Source organism: Bombus fervidus, chromosome 3 (assembly GCF_041682495.2).
Source record: "Bombus fervidus isolate BK054 chromosome 3, iyBomFerv1, whole genome shotgun sequence".
Taxonomy (NCBI): Eukaryota; Metazoa; Arthropoda; class Insecta; order Hymenoptera; family Apidae; genus Bombus; species Bombus fervidus.
Window position 1 is genome coordinate 16,828,633 of NC_091519.1, and position 13,723 is coordinate 16,842,355.

The window sequence follows — 13,723 nt, forward strand, 5'->3', positions numbered from 1 at the left end:
TCAGTATCCCAGTTACTAATGAAAATTTAAAAAATCATAATGATAATTCACTTTTAGCTCCCGAGCCCGCAGTACCGCAAAATCCATGCGAACCCTCTCCGTGTGGACCCAATGCAGAATGTAGAGTCGTCAATGATGCTCCCTCTTGCTCTTGTTTATCGCAGTTCATAGGTACCCCACCAAATTGTAGACCCGAATGTGGCAGCAATAGCGAATGTCCCAGTCAGTTGGCCTGCATCAATCAGAAGTGCAGAGATCCTTGCCCTGGATCCTGCGGGGCAAACGCGGAATGTCGTGTAGTCAGTCATACCCCTATGTGTGCCTGTTTGAACGACTATACCGGTGACCCCTTCACTCAGTGTACACCTACTCCACGTAAGGCTTACGAAATCCTTTTCTTGCTCTGAACAATTCGTTTCTGATCACTAAATTGCTTCTTCAAAACATTGTAGCTGTTCCCGTCAATCTGTCCCCATGTAGTCCATCACCGTGTGGTTTCAATGCTATATGCAAAGAACAGAACGGTGTCGGATCATGTTCCTGTGCTGCTGATTATATCGGCAACCCTTATGAAGGATGCCGACCCGAATGTGTCGTTGACACTGACTGTCCATCTACACTGAGCTGTATACGTTCCAAATGTCAAGACCCCTGCCCTGGTACCTGCGGCACAAACGCAGAGTGCAAGGTGATCAATCACCGGCCTGCATGCACATGCATTCCGGGTTACAGTGGAAATCCCTTCCAATATTGCACCGTAATACCCGCAATAGGTACGACATATTCAGATTTTCTGTCATCTCATGACCATGACCCAACATTACTATCCTATTTGAAGCTGACCAACGTAGAAATTTATTCGTTCTTTCCATGATGTAAAACATAACACACAATCTCTTACAGAGGACGAAACAAAGTATAAGGATCCCTGCAGTCCTTCACCCTGCGGGCCCAATAGTCAGTGTCGCGTAGTAAACGGACAAGGAGTCTGCTCCTGTCTGCAAGAATTCACTGGCACACCTCCCATGTGTCGTCCCGAGTGTACTTTAAATTCGGAATGTCCACAAGATCGTGCGTGCGTTAACCAGAAATGTGTTAATCCATGCCCTGCTTCGTGTGGAACATTCGCCACTTGCGTGGTTAGGAACCACAGTCCAATTTGTGCCTGCAGAGACTCGTATACCGGAGATCCGTTCACTAGATGTTTCCCCGTTCCACGTGAGATATACCAAACACGTATTTATACTTCCGGAAAATCAGATAGATTGTTCATAACATATTTGCCCTTTTAGAAGCTACACCACCTACTGCAATTGAAGTTTCGCAACCTTGTTTCCCCTCTCCTTGTGGTCCAAATTCTGAATGTCGTGTGATCAATGGTGGCCCATCTTGCCAGTGTCGGTCAACTTACGTTGGAAGTCCACCAAACTGTCGGCCGGAATGTACAGTAAACTCCGACTGTTCACCTAGTCAGGCCTGCATGAGAGAAAAATGCAGAGACCCTTGTCCAGGTTCTTGTGGTTCCAACGCTCAATGCACGGTGCTCAATCACGTTCCTATATGTTCCTGCTTCAACGGATACACCGGGGATCCTTTCAGCAATTGTTATCCAATTCCTGTGACACCAAGTAAGAAAGCCGAAGACGTAATATTCAGTAGAATCTGTGAAAGGTCAGACACGCATATGAAACACGTTTATTCTCCTAATAGCGGAACCCTCTGTGGTTGATCCTTGCGCATCATCCCCTTGTGGCCCTAATGCACGGTGCGAAAGTGGCATTTGTACATGCTTGACAGACTATCAGGGTGATCCATATGTTGGGTGCCGACCAGAGTGTGTACTGAATACCGATTGTGCCCAGAACCGCGCTTGTTTGAGAAACAAATGCATTGATCCTTGCCCTGGTACTTGCGGTCGAAATGCAGAGTGTCTCGTATACAATCATGTGCCCATGTGCAGTTGCCCAAGTGGAATGGTTGGAAATGCGTTCGTACTGTGCACTGTCGCTCAAGGTACAATTTAGATACTTTGTTCCCTATTCCTAATTCATATCGTTGGGTACTAGCTGTCCATCATACTGCCATTTACGTTAGGACACTCAATTTTATACTATTTAGTTGGACATCTCGATATCATACAAATATTATTAATGGTCCCTATTGCCTGACAATAACGTGTAAACAGAACTTCATTGAGAGCACGTTCATTGAGTTTACAACACAGAATATTACAATCGTGTTAAATGTATATATGAATCATCGATACTAACCGATAGCTGAATTATTTATACCGACTGTATTCAAAATATTTACTGTAGCACTGCTCTAAATTTTTGCCACTTTTCATTACACCAGATACCGAAAAGGGTAATCCATGCTCTCCTTCGCCATGTGGACCAAACAGTATTTGTCGAGAAATCAATGGGCAACCTGTCTGCTCCTGCGTAGCAGGATACTTAGGAGCACCACCAACTTGCAGACCAGAATGTACAGTCAGTTCCGATTGTCCACCGACACAGGCTTGCACCAATCAGAAATGTGTCAACCCTTGCCCTGGTACATGTGGGTTTAGAGCCATTTGCAATGTTGTCAATCATAATCCGATATGCAGCTGTCCACCTGAACTATCCGGCGATCCATTTGTTCAGTGTGTTCCACGACGTAAGATTTAGTGCTTCATGATTTGAACGTTTAACAAAATTTAGAAACATAAGTCTGATAATCATAATCCGTTCATCTCTTTTTAGCACCAGTCCCCGTAGTGCCACAAAACCCTTGCGAACCCTCTCCGTGTGGACCCAATGCAGAATGCAGAGTCGTTAATGATGCTCCCTCTTGCTCTTGTTTATCGCAGTTCATAGGTACCCCACCAAATTGTAGACCCGAATGTGGCAGCAATAGCGAATGCCCCAGTCAGTTGGCTTGCATCAATCAGAAGTGCAGAGATCCTTGCCCTGGATCCTGCGGGGCAAACGCAGAATGTCGTGTTGTCAGTCATACCCCTATGTGTGCCTGTTTGAACGACTATACCGGTGACCCCTTCACTCAGTGTACACCCACGCCACGTAAGACTTACCAAATCCTTTTCTTGCCTTGAACAATCCGTTTCTGATCACTAAATTGCTTCTTCAAAACATTGTAGCTGTTCCCGTCAATCTGTCCCCATGTAGTCCATCACCGTGTGGTTTCAATGCTATATGCAAAGAACAGAACGGTGTCGGATCATGTTCCTGTGCTGCTGATTACATCGGCAACCCTTATGAAGGATGCCGCCCCGAATGTGTCGTTGACACTGACTGTCCATCTACACTGAGCTGTATACGTTCCAAATGTCAAGACCCCTGCCCTGGTACCTGCGGCACAAACGCAGAGTGTAAGGTGATCAATCACCGGCCTGCATGCACATGCATTCCGGGTTACAGTGGAAATCCCTTCCAATACTGCTCCGTAATCCCCGCAATAGGTACGATATATTTTAATTTTTATCAATACAAAGACAATGAACCAAGATTTATATCTTATTCATAGCGGGACGAATCAGAAATTTGTTGGTTTTTTTTTTTTTTTTGTTATGTAAAATATAAATTAAAATCTCTTGTAGAGGATGAGACGCAGTATAAAGATCCCTGCAGTCCTTCGCCTTGCGGACCCAACAGTCGATGTCGCGTAGTAAACGGTCAAGGTGTCTGCTCTTGCCTGGCAGAATTCACAGGCACACCTCCCATGTGTCGTCCCGAGTGTACTTTAAATTCGGAATGTCCACAAGATCGTGCGTGCGTTAATCAGAAATGTGTTAATCCATGCCCTGCTTCGTGTGGAACTTTCGCCACTTGCGTTGTCAGGAACCATAGTCCAATTTGTGCCTGCAGAGACTCATATACCGGAGATCCATTCACTAGATGTTTCCCTATCCCACGTAAGACATTTCGGAAAATATCAAATTAATTCATATACTTTTTCATATAAAATTAGACTGATTTCTAATTTGGAAATTGCCCTTTTAGAAGCCTTACCACCATCCACAGTCGAACCTTCACAACCGTGCTTGCCATCCCCTTGTGGTCCAAATTCGGAGTGCCGTGTAGTTAACGGAGGTCCATCTTGTCAATGTCTATCAACATTCATTGGAAGTCCACCAAACTGTCGTCCAGAATGTACAGTAAACTCTGACTGTTCACCTAGTCAAGCCTGCATGAGAGAAAAATGCAGGGACCCTTGTCCAGGCTCCTGTGGTAATAACGCTCAGTGCACGGTACTCAATCATGTTCCTATATGTTCCTGCTTCAATGGATACACTGGAGATCCCTTTAGCAATTGTTACCCTGCTCCCGCGACACCAAGTAAGAAAGTTGAAAGCGTAACATTCAGTAGAAATTGTTCAAATATATGTGAGACACGTTAATTTTTCTAATAGCGGAACCGTCAGTGGCTGATCCTTGCGCATCATCACCTTGTGGTCCCAATGCACGTTGCGAAAATGGAATCTGTACATGCCTGACAGATTATCAGGGTGATCCATATGTTGGATGCCGACCAGAGTGTGTACTGAATACCGATTGTGCCCAGAACCGCGCTTGTTTAAGGAACAAATGTGTCGATCCTTGCCCTGGTACTTGCGGTCGAAATGCAGAGTGTCTCGTATACAATCATGTGCCCATGTGCAGTTGCCCAAGTGGAATGGTTGGAAATGCGTTCGTACTGTGCACTGTCGCTCAAGGTATATGTTAGGAACTTCTTCTCTTTGCTTAATTTTTACCACAGGATAGTACTAAATGTTGCTCAGAATATTTAATATATTACCATGATAACAGATACCGTAAAGGGCAATCCATGCTCTCCTTCGCCTTGCGGACCAAACAGTGTCTGTCGAGAAATTAATGGACAACCGGTCTGTTCCTGCGTATCTGGATTCTTGGGAACTCCACCTACCTGCAGACCAGAGTGTACAATCAGCTCCGATTGTTCTTTGACACAAGCTTGTAGCAACCAGAAATGTGTCAATCCATGCTCTGGTACATGCGGGTTCAGGGCCACTTGCACCGTCGTCAATCATAATCCCATATGTACCTGTCCGCCTGAACTTACAGGCGATCCATTCATTCGATGTGCTCCGCGACGTAAGATTTGTTCCTTCCATATGTCACTTATTGAGAATATTTTTAAGGAACGTAATAGTAACTCACACGTTTAATTTTAGCACCCGAACCTATTGTGCCACAAAATCCATGCGAACCCTCTCCGTGTGGACCCAATGCAGAATGTAGAGTCGTCAATGATGCTCCTTCTTGCTCTTGTTTATCGGAATTCACAGGCACCCCACCCAATTGCCGACCCGAATGTGGCAGTAATAGCGAATGTGCAACTCATTTGGCTTGTATCAATCAGAAATGCAGAGATCCTTGTCCTGGATCATGTGGCGCGAACGCGGAATGTCGTGTAGTCAGTCATACACCTATGTGTGCCTGTTCGAACGACTATACCGGTGATCCTTTCAGTCAATGTACTCCTATACCACGTAAGGCTCGCGAAAACATTTTTTTCCTTTAACAATTAGATTCTGTTCACTAAGTTGCTTCTTTAAAAAATTTTAGCTGTTCCCGTGAATCTTTCTCCATGTAGTCCATCACCTTGTGGCTTTAACGCTATATGCAAAGAGCAAAATGGAGTAGGTTCTTGTTCCTGTTTACCTGATTATATCGGAAACCCATACGATGGGTGTCGTCCTGAGTGTGTCGTTGACACTGATTGTCCATCTACACTGAGCTGTATACGTTCCAAATGTCAAGACCCCTGCCCCGGTACCTGTGGCACAAACGCGGAGTGCAAGGTCATCAATCACCGGCCTGCGTGCACATGCATTCTAGGTTACAGTGGAAATCCCTTCCAATACTGTTCCGTAATGCCTGCTATAGGTACAATATATTTTAATTTTCTTAATTCTAAAGAGCGTGATCCAAGTTTTACATCTTATCTAAGGCTGACCATAGCAGAAATTTATTCGTTCCTTTCGTGATGTAAAATATGAATTAATATCTCTTGCAGAGGATGAGACGAAGTATAAGGATCCCTGCAGTCCTTCGCCTTGCGGACCCAACAGTCAATGTCGCGTAGTAAACGGTCAAGGTGTCTGCTCTTGTCTGGCAGAATTCACAGGCACACCTCCCATGTGTCGTCCCGAGTGTACTTTAAATTCGGAATGTCCACAAGATCGTGCGTGCGTTAACCAGAAATGTGTTAATCCATGCCCTGCTTCGTGTGGAACTTTCGCCACTTGTGTTGTCAGGAACCATAGTCCAATTTGTGCCTGCAGAGACTCCTATACCGGAGATCCATTCACTAGATGTTTCCCCATCCCACGTAAGACATTTCGGAAAATTTCGAGTTAATTTATATACTTTTTCATATAAAATTAGACTGATTTCTAATTTGGAAATTGCCCTTTTAGAAGCCTTACCACCATCAACAGTCGAACCTTCACAACCGTGCTTGCCATCCCCTTGTGGTCCAAATTCGGAATGCCGCGTAGTTAACGGAGGTCCATCTTGTCAATGTCTATCATCATACATTGGAAGTCCACCAAACTGTCGTCCAGAATGTACAGTAAACTCTGACTGTTCACCTAGTCAAGCCTGCATGAGAGAAAAATGCAGGGACCCTTGTCCAGGCTCCTGTGGTAATAACGCTCAGTGCACGGTGCTCAATCATGTTCCTATATGTTCCTGCTTCAATGGATACACTGGAGATCCCTTTAGCAATTGCTACCCTGCTCCCGCGACACCAAGTAAGAAAGTTGAAAACGTAACATTCAGTAGAAATTGTAAAACGTTCAAATATATGTGAGACACGTTAATTTTTCTAATAGCGGAACCGTCAGTGGCTGATCCTTGCGCATCATCACCTTGTGGTCCCAATGCACGTTGCGAAAGTGGAATCTGTACATGCCTGACAGATTATCAGGGTGATCCATATGTTGGATGCCGACCAGAGTGTGTACTGAATACCGATTGTGCTCAGAATCGCGCTTGTGTGAGAAACAAATGCATTGATCCTTGCCCTGGTACTTGCGGTCGAAATGCAGAGTGTCTCGTATACAATCATGTGCCCATGTGCAGTTGCCCAAGTGGAATGGTTGGAAATGCGTTCGTACTGTGCACTGTCGATCAAGGTACAATTTAGATTCTTTGTTCCCTATTCCTAATTCATATCGCTGGGTAATAGCTGTCCACCAGACTGCCATTTACGTTAGGACACTCAATTTTATACTATTTAGTTGGACTTCTCGATATCATACAAATATTATTAAGGGTCCCTATTGCGCGATAATCACGTGTAAACAGAACTTCATTGAGTGTACGTTCATTGAGTTTACAACTCAGAATATTACAATCGTGTTAAATATATATATGTATCATCGATACTAGCCGATAGCTGAATTATTTATACCGACTGTATTCAAAATATTTACTGTAGCACTGTTCTAAATTTTTGCCACTTTTCATAACACCAGATACCGAAAAGGGTAATCCATGCTCTCCTTCGCCATGTGGACCAAACAGTATTTGTCGAGAAATCAATGGGCAGCCTGTCTGCTCCTGCGTAGCAGGATACTTAGGAGCACCACCAACTTGCAGACCAGAATGTACAGTCAGTTCCGATTGTCCACCGACACAGGCTTGCACCAATCAGAAATGTGTCAACCCTTGCCCTGGTACATGTGGGTTTAGAGCCATTTGCAATGTTGTCAATCATAATCCGATATGCAGCTGTCCACCTGAACTCTCCGGCGATCCATTTGTTCAGTGTGTTCCACGACGTAAGATTTAGTCCTACATGATTTGAACGTTTAGCAAAATTTAGAAACATAAGTCTGATAATCATAATTCGTTCGTGTCTTTTTAGCACCAGTGCCCGTAGTGCCACAAAACCCTTGCGAACCCTCTCCGTGTGGACCCAATGCAGAATGCAGAGTCGTTAATGATGCTCCCTCATGCTCTTGTTTATCGCAGTTCATAGGTACCCCACCAAATTGTAGGCCCGAATGTGGCAGCAATAGCGAATGCCCCAGTCAGTTGGCTTGCATCAATCAGAAGTGCAGAGATCCTTGCCCTGGATCCTGCGGGGCAAACGCGGAATGTCGTGTTGTCAGTCATACACCTATGTGTGCCTGTTTGAACGACTATACCGGTGACCCCTTCACTCAGTGTACACCCACGCCACGTAAGGCTTACCAAATCCTTTTCTTGCTTTGAACAATCCGTTTCTGATCACTAAATTGCTTCTTCAAAACATTGTAGCTGTTCCTGTCAATCTGTCCCCATGTAGTCCATCACCGTGTGGTTTCAATGCTATATGCAAAGAACAGAACGGTGTCGGATCATGTTCCTGTGCTGCTGATTACATCGGCAACCCTTATGAAGGATGCCGCCCCGAATGTGTCGTTGACACTGACTGTCCATCTACACTGAGCTGTATACGTTCCAAATGTCAAGATCCCTGCCCTGGTACCTGCGGCACAAACGCAGAGTGCAAGGTGATCAATCACCGGCCTGCATGCACATGCATTCCGGGTTACAGCGGAAATCCCTTCCAATACTGCTCCGTAATCCCCGCAATAGGTACGATACATTTTAATTTTCATCAATACGAAGACAATGAACCAAGATTTATATCTTATTCATAGCGGGCCGAATCAGAAATTCGTTGGTTTTTTTATTGTTATGTAAAATATAAATTAAAATCTCTTGTAGAGGATGAGACGCAGTATAAAGATCCCTGCAGTCCTTCGCCTTGCGGACCCAACAGTCAATGTCGCGTAGTAAACGGTCAAGGTGTCTGCTCGTGTCTGGCAGAATTCACAGGCACACCTCCCATGTGTCGTCCCGAGTGTACTTTAAATTCGGAATGTCCACAAGATCGTGCGTGCGTTAACCAGAAATGTGTTAATCCATGCCCTGCTTCGTGTGGAACTTTCGCCACTTGCGTTGTCAGGAACCATAGTCCAATTTGTGCCTGCAGAGACTCATATACCGGAGATCCATTCACTAGATGTTTCCCTATCCCACGTAAGACATTTCGGAAAATATCAAATTAATTTATATACTTTTTCATATAAAATTAGACTGATTTCTAATTTGGAAATTGCCCTTTTAGAAGCCTTACCACCATCCACAGTCGAACCTTCACAACCGTGCTTGCCATCCCCTTGTGGTCCAAATTCGGAGTGCCGTGTAGTTAACGGAGGTCCATCTTGTCAATGTCTATCAACATTCATTGGAAGTCCACCAAACTGTCGTCCAGAATGTACAGTAAACTCTGACTGTTCACCTAGTCAAGCCTGCATGAGAGAAAAATGCAGGGACCCTTGTCCAGGCTCCTGTGGTAATAACGCTCAGTGCACGGTACTCAATCATGTTCCTATATGTTCCTGCTTCAATGGATACACTGGAGATCCCTTTAGCAATTGTTACCCTGCTCCCGCGACACCAAGTAAGAAAGTTGAAAGCGTAACATTCAGTAGAAATTGTTCAAATATATGTGAGACACGTTAATTTTTCTAATAGCGGAACCGTCAGTGGCTGATCCTTGCGCATCATCACCTTGTGGTCCCAATGCACGTTGCGAAAATGGAATCTGTACATGCCTGACAGATTATCAGGGTGATCCATATGTTGGATGCCGACCAGAGTGTGTACTGAATACCGATTGTGCCCAGAACCGCGCTTGTTTAAGGAACAAATGTGTCGATCCTTGCCCTGGTACTTGCGGTCGAAATGCAGAGTGTCTCGTATACAATCATGTGCCCATGTGCAGTTGCCCAAGTGGAATGGTTGGAAATGCGTTTGTACTGTGTACTGTCGCTCAAGGTACATCTTAGATACTTCTTCTTCATTCCCCTAATTTTCGTTGCTGCATGGTACTATAGTAGTGCTCTGAATATTTACCAAATTATTATGATAACAGATACCGTAAAGGGTAACCCATGCTCTCCTTCACCTTGTGGACCAAACAGTGTCTGTCGAGAGATCAATGGTCAGCCTGTTTGCTCCTGCGTAGCAGGATTCTTAGGAGCACCACCTACCTGTAGACCGGAGTGTACAGTCAGTTCCGATTGTCCTCTGACACAAGCTTGTAGCAACCAGAAATGTGTCAACCCATGCTCTGGAACATGCGGGTTCAGAGCCACTTGCAACGTCGTCAATCATAATCCCATATGTGGCTGCCCACCTGAACTTACAGGCGACCCATTTGTCCAATGTCTCCCACGACGTAAGATTTCTGGCTTCAGTATTGTAGTTACTAATGAAAATTTAAAAAATCATAATGTTAATTCACTTTTAGCTCCCGAGCCCGCAGTACCGCAAAATCCATGCGAACCCTCTCCGTGTGGATCCAATGCAGAATGCAGAGTCGTCAATGATGCTCCGTCTTGCTCTTGTTTATCTGAATTCATAGGCACCCCGCCCAATTGCAGACCCGAATGTGTCAGTAATAGCGAATGTGCAACTCATTTGGCTTGTATCAATCAGAAATGCAGAGATCCTTGTCCTGGATCATGTGGCGCGAACGCGGAATGTCGTGTAGTCAGTCATACCCCTATGTGTGCCTGTTCGAACGACTATACCGGTGATCCCTTCAGTCAATGTACTCCTATACCACGTAAGGCTCGTGAAAACATTTTCTTCCTTTAACAATTAGATTCTATTCACTAAGTTGCTTCTTTAAATAATTTTAGCTGTACCCGTGAATCTTTCGCCATGTAGTCCATCACCTTGTGGCTTTAACGCTATATGCAAAGAACAAAATGGAGTAGGTTCTTGTTCCTGTTTACCTGACTATATCGGTAACCCCTACGATGGGTGTCGTCCTGAGTGTGTCGTTGACACTGATTGTCCATCTACACTGAGCTGTATACGTTCCAAATGTCAAGATCCCTGCCCTGGTACCTGTGGCACAAACGCGGAGTGCAAGGTCATCAATCACCGGCCTGCGTGCACATGCATTCTAGGTTACAGTGGAAATCCCTTCCAATATTGTTCCGTAATGCCTGCAATAGGTACAATATATTTAAATTTTCCTAATTCTAAAGAGCATGATCCAAGTTTTACGTCTTATCTAAGGCTGACCACAGCAGAAATTTATGTCTTTTTCGTGATGTCAAATGTGAATTATAATCTCTTGCAGAGGATGATACGAATGATAAGGATCCATGCAGTCCTTCGCCTTGCGGACCCAACAGTCAATGTCGCGTAGTAAACGGCCAAGGTATATGCTCCTGTCTGCCAGAATTCACGGGAGCGCCTCCTATGTGCCGCCCTGAGTGTACTTTAAATTCAGAATGTCCTCAAGATCGTGCATGTGTTAACCATAAATGCGTGAACCCTTGTCCCGCATCGTGTGGCACTTTCGCAACTTGCGTGATCAGGAACCACAGTCCAATATGTGCTTGTAGACCATTATATACTGGAGATCCTTTCACAAGATGTTTCCCTATGCCACGTAAGATATCTGGATGTAGTTTCAATTGTTCTAAAATTGAATAGATGTCTCATTTTCTCATTGCCCTTTCAGAATCTTCACCACCTACAGCAGTTGATACTTCACAACCTTGTTTACCTTCTCCTTGTGGCCCAAATTCAGAATGTCGTGTGGTTAATGGTGGACCATCTTGTCAATGTCGACCATCTTATATTGGAAGTCCTCCAAACTGTCGTCCAGAATGTACAGTGAATTCTGATTGTTCTCCTAGTCAGGCTTGCATGAGAGCAAAATGCGGAGACCCTTGTCCAGGTTCTTGTGGATCTAATGCTCAGTGTACTGTACTCAATCACGTTCCTATATGTTCCTGTTTCGAAGGATACACAGGAGATCCTTTCAGTAACTGCTATCCTGCTCCCGTTAAGCCAAGTAAGAAAGTTGAAATAAAAAGCCCAATCTGAGATTATTGAAAAGTTCCTAGAATATAATAGGATTGTTCCTTTCGCAGCTGAACCCACTGTTGCTGACCCTTGTACACCATCGCCTTGTGGTCCCAATGCACGTTGTGACAATGGAATTTGTACATGTCTGTCAGAATATCAGGGTGATCCTTATGTTGGTTGTCGACCAGAATGCGTACTAAATGGGGATTGTCCTCAAAATAAGGCTTGTCTAAGAAACAAGTGTGTTGATCCTTGCCCTGGTACATGTGGTGTAAATGCACATTGTCAAACATACAATCATGTGCCCATGTGCAGCTGCCCAAGTGGAATGGTGGGAAACGCCTTCGTTCAATGCAGTGTCGTACAAGGTACAGCTTGACGAATTTTCCTGCCGCTTTTAACCAGAATTGTTGAGTTATAGGCGATTGTTGCATGATAAACAGAACTAATGTCCTTTGTTACGTAAAAGGCATAATATAAATTTTATTATTGTGTATTTAAATAACATAAAAGTTTTAAAATTACTATAAATCCAAAGACACCAGTTGAAAAAAAATTACCGACTTTATTTGCAAAATTAATTTGAAGAACTTATCAATGGGACACCCCACTGAAACTTTATCATCTTATGTCATAGAAACCGAAAAGGAAAACCCTTGCTCTCCTTCGCCTTGTGGACCTAACAGTGTCTGTCGAGAGATCAATGAACAAGCAGTCTGCTCGTGTGTAGCAGGATATCTAGGTTCTCCACCTACCTGTAGACCAGAATGTACAGTCAGTTCCGACTGTCCTCTAACAGAAGCGTGTAACAATCAAAAATGTGTAAATCCCTGTCCTGGTACTTGTGGATTTAGAGCCACCTGCAATGTTGTCAATCACAATCCTATATGTAGCTGTCCAGCTGATCTCACTGGCGATCCATTTGTGCAGTGTGTTCTACGACGTAAGATTTGCTTCATTCAAATTTTACTGTTTACACAACTTTTTGCGTAACGCAAACAAAATTGATACTTGTTTTAGCACCTGTGCCCGTAGTGCCACAAAATCCATGCGAACCCTCTCCATGTGGTCCAAATTCAGAATGTAAAGTCGTGAATGATGCTCCTTCCTGTTCCTGTTCGCTAGAATTTATAGGCACTCCTCCCAATTGTAGACCAGAATGTGCTAGCAACAGCGAATGTCCAAGTCAGTTGGCTTGCATCAATCAGAAATGCAGAGATCCTTGCCCTGGATCCTGCGGGGCGAACGCGGAGTGTCGTGTTGTCAGTCACACTCCAATGTGTGTCTGCCCTGAAGATTATACTGGCGATCCTTTCACCCAATGTGCACTTAGACCACGTAAGGACCAAGTTTCCTAATATTTTTTTTCTCTAAATTACAGTTAAAAATTTTTATCCCTCGAAGATATTAAATGATATGTTAAAACGTTTTAGCTGTCCCCATCAATATTTCTCCTTGCACCCCATCACCGTGTGGTTTCAACGCGATATGCAAAGAACAAAACGGCGTAGGTTCATGCTCCTGTTTAGCCGATTATATGGGCAATCCATACGAAGGATGTCGTCCAGAATGTGTGGTTGACACGGATTGTCCATCCACATTGAGTTGTATACGCTCCAAATGCCAAGATCCTTGTCCTGGTACTTGTGGCACGAACACAGAATGCAGAGTCATTAATCATCGTCCTGCGTGCACGTGCATTCAAGGTTACACTGGAAATCCATTCCAATACTGCACCCCCATTCCACAAATAGGTACGAGTAAATATTCAAACGTTTCGTTCTCTGATGAAGTATCATAACGAG

General features: G+C 44.3%; 1 protein-coding gene across 1 annotated transcript in view; it reads left to right on the forward strand.

Moving 5' to 3' along the window:
• Dpy (fibrillin-like protein dumpy) overlaps positions 1-13,723 on the forward strand; it is a 114,809-nt gene that overhangs the window by 75,660 nt on the left and 25,426 nt on the right. Inside the window, exons 93-118 of the mRNA XM_071999735.1 lie at positions 58-375; positions 453-773; positions 904-1,218; positions 1,293-1,628; positions 1,711-2,013; positions 2,356-2,661; positions 2,748-3,065; positions 3,143-3,463; positions 6,043-6,357; positions 6,446-6,781; positions 6,863-7,165; positions 7,508-7,813; positions 7,900-8,217; positions 8,295-8,615; positions 8,748-9,062; positions 9,151-9,486; positions 9,561-9,863; positions 9,961-10,266; positions 10,339-10,656; positions 10,733-11,053; positions 11,182-11,496; positions 11,569-11,904; positions 11,984-12,286; positions 12,556-12,861; positions 12,939-13,256; positions 13,352-13,672. Of these exons, the coding sequence (XP_071855836.1) occupies positions 58-375; positions 453-773; positions 904-1,218; positions 1,293-1,628; positions 1,711-2,013; positions 2,356-2,661; positions 2,748-3,065; positions 3,143-3,463; positions 6,043-6,357; positions 6,446-6,781; positions 6,863-7,165; positions 7,508-7,813; positions 7,900-8,217; positions 8,295-8,615; positions 8,748-9,062; positions 9,151-9,486; positions 9,561-9,863; positions 9,961-10,266; positions 10,339-10,656; positions 10,733-11,053; positions 11,182-11,496; positions 11,569-11,904; positions 11,984-12,286; positions 12,556-12,861; positions 12,939-13,256; positions 13,352-13,672 (8,235 nt within the window). The remainder of the gene's footprint in view (positions 1-57; positions 376-452; positions 774-903; positions 1,219-1,292; positions 1,629-1,710; positions 2,014-2,355; positions 2,662-2,747; positions 3,066-3,142; positions 3,464-6,042; positions 6,358-6,445; positions 6,782-6,862; positions 7,166-7,507; positions 7,814-7,899; positions 8,218-8,294; positions 8,616-8,747; positions 9,063-9,150; positions 9,487-9,560; positions 9,864-9,960; positions 10,267-10,338; positions 10,657-10,732; positions 11,054-11,181; positions 11,497-11,568; positions 11,905-11,983; positions 12,287-12,555; positions 12,862-12,938; positions 13,257-13,351; positions 13,673-13,723) is intronic.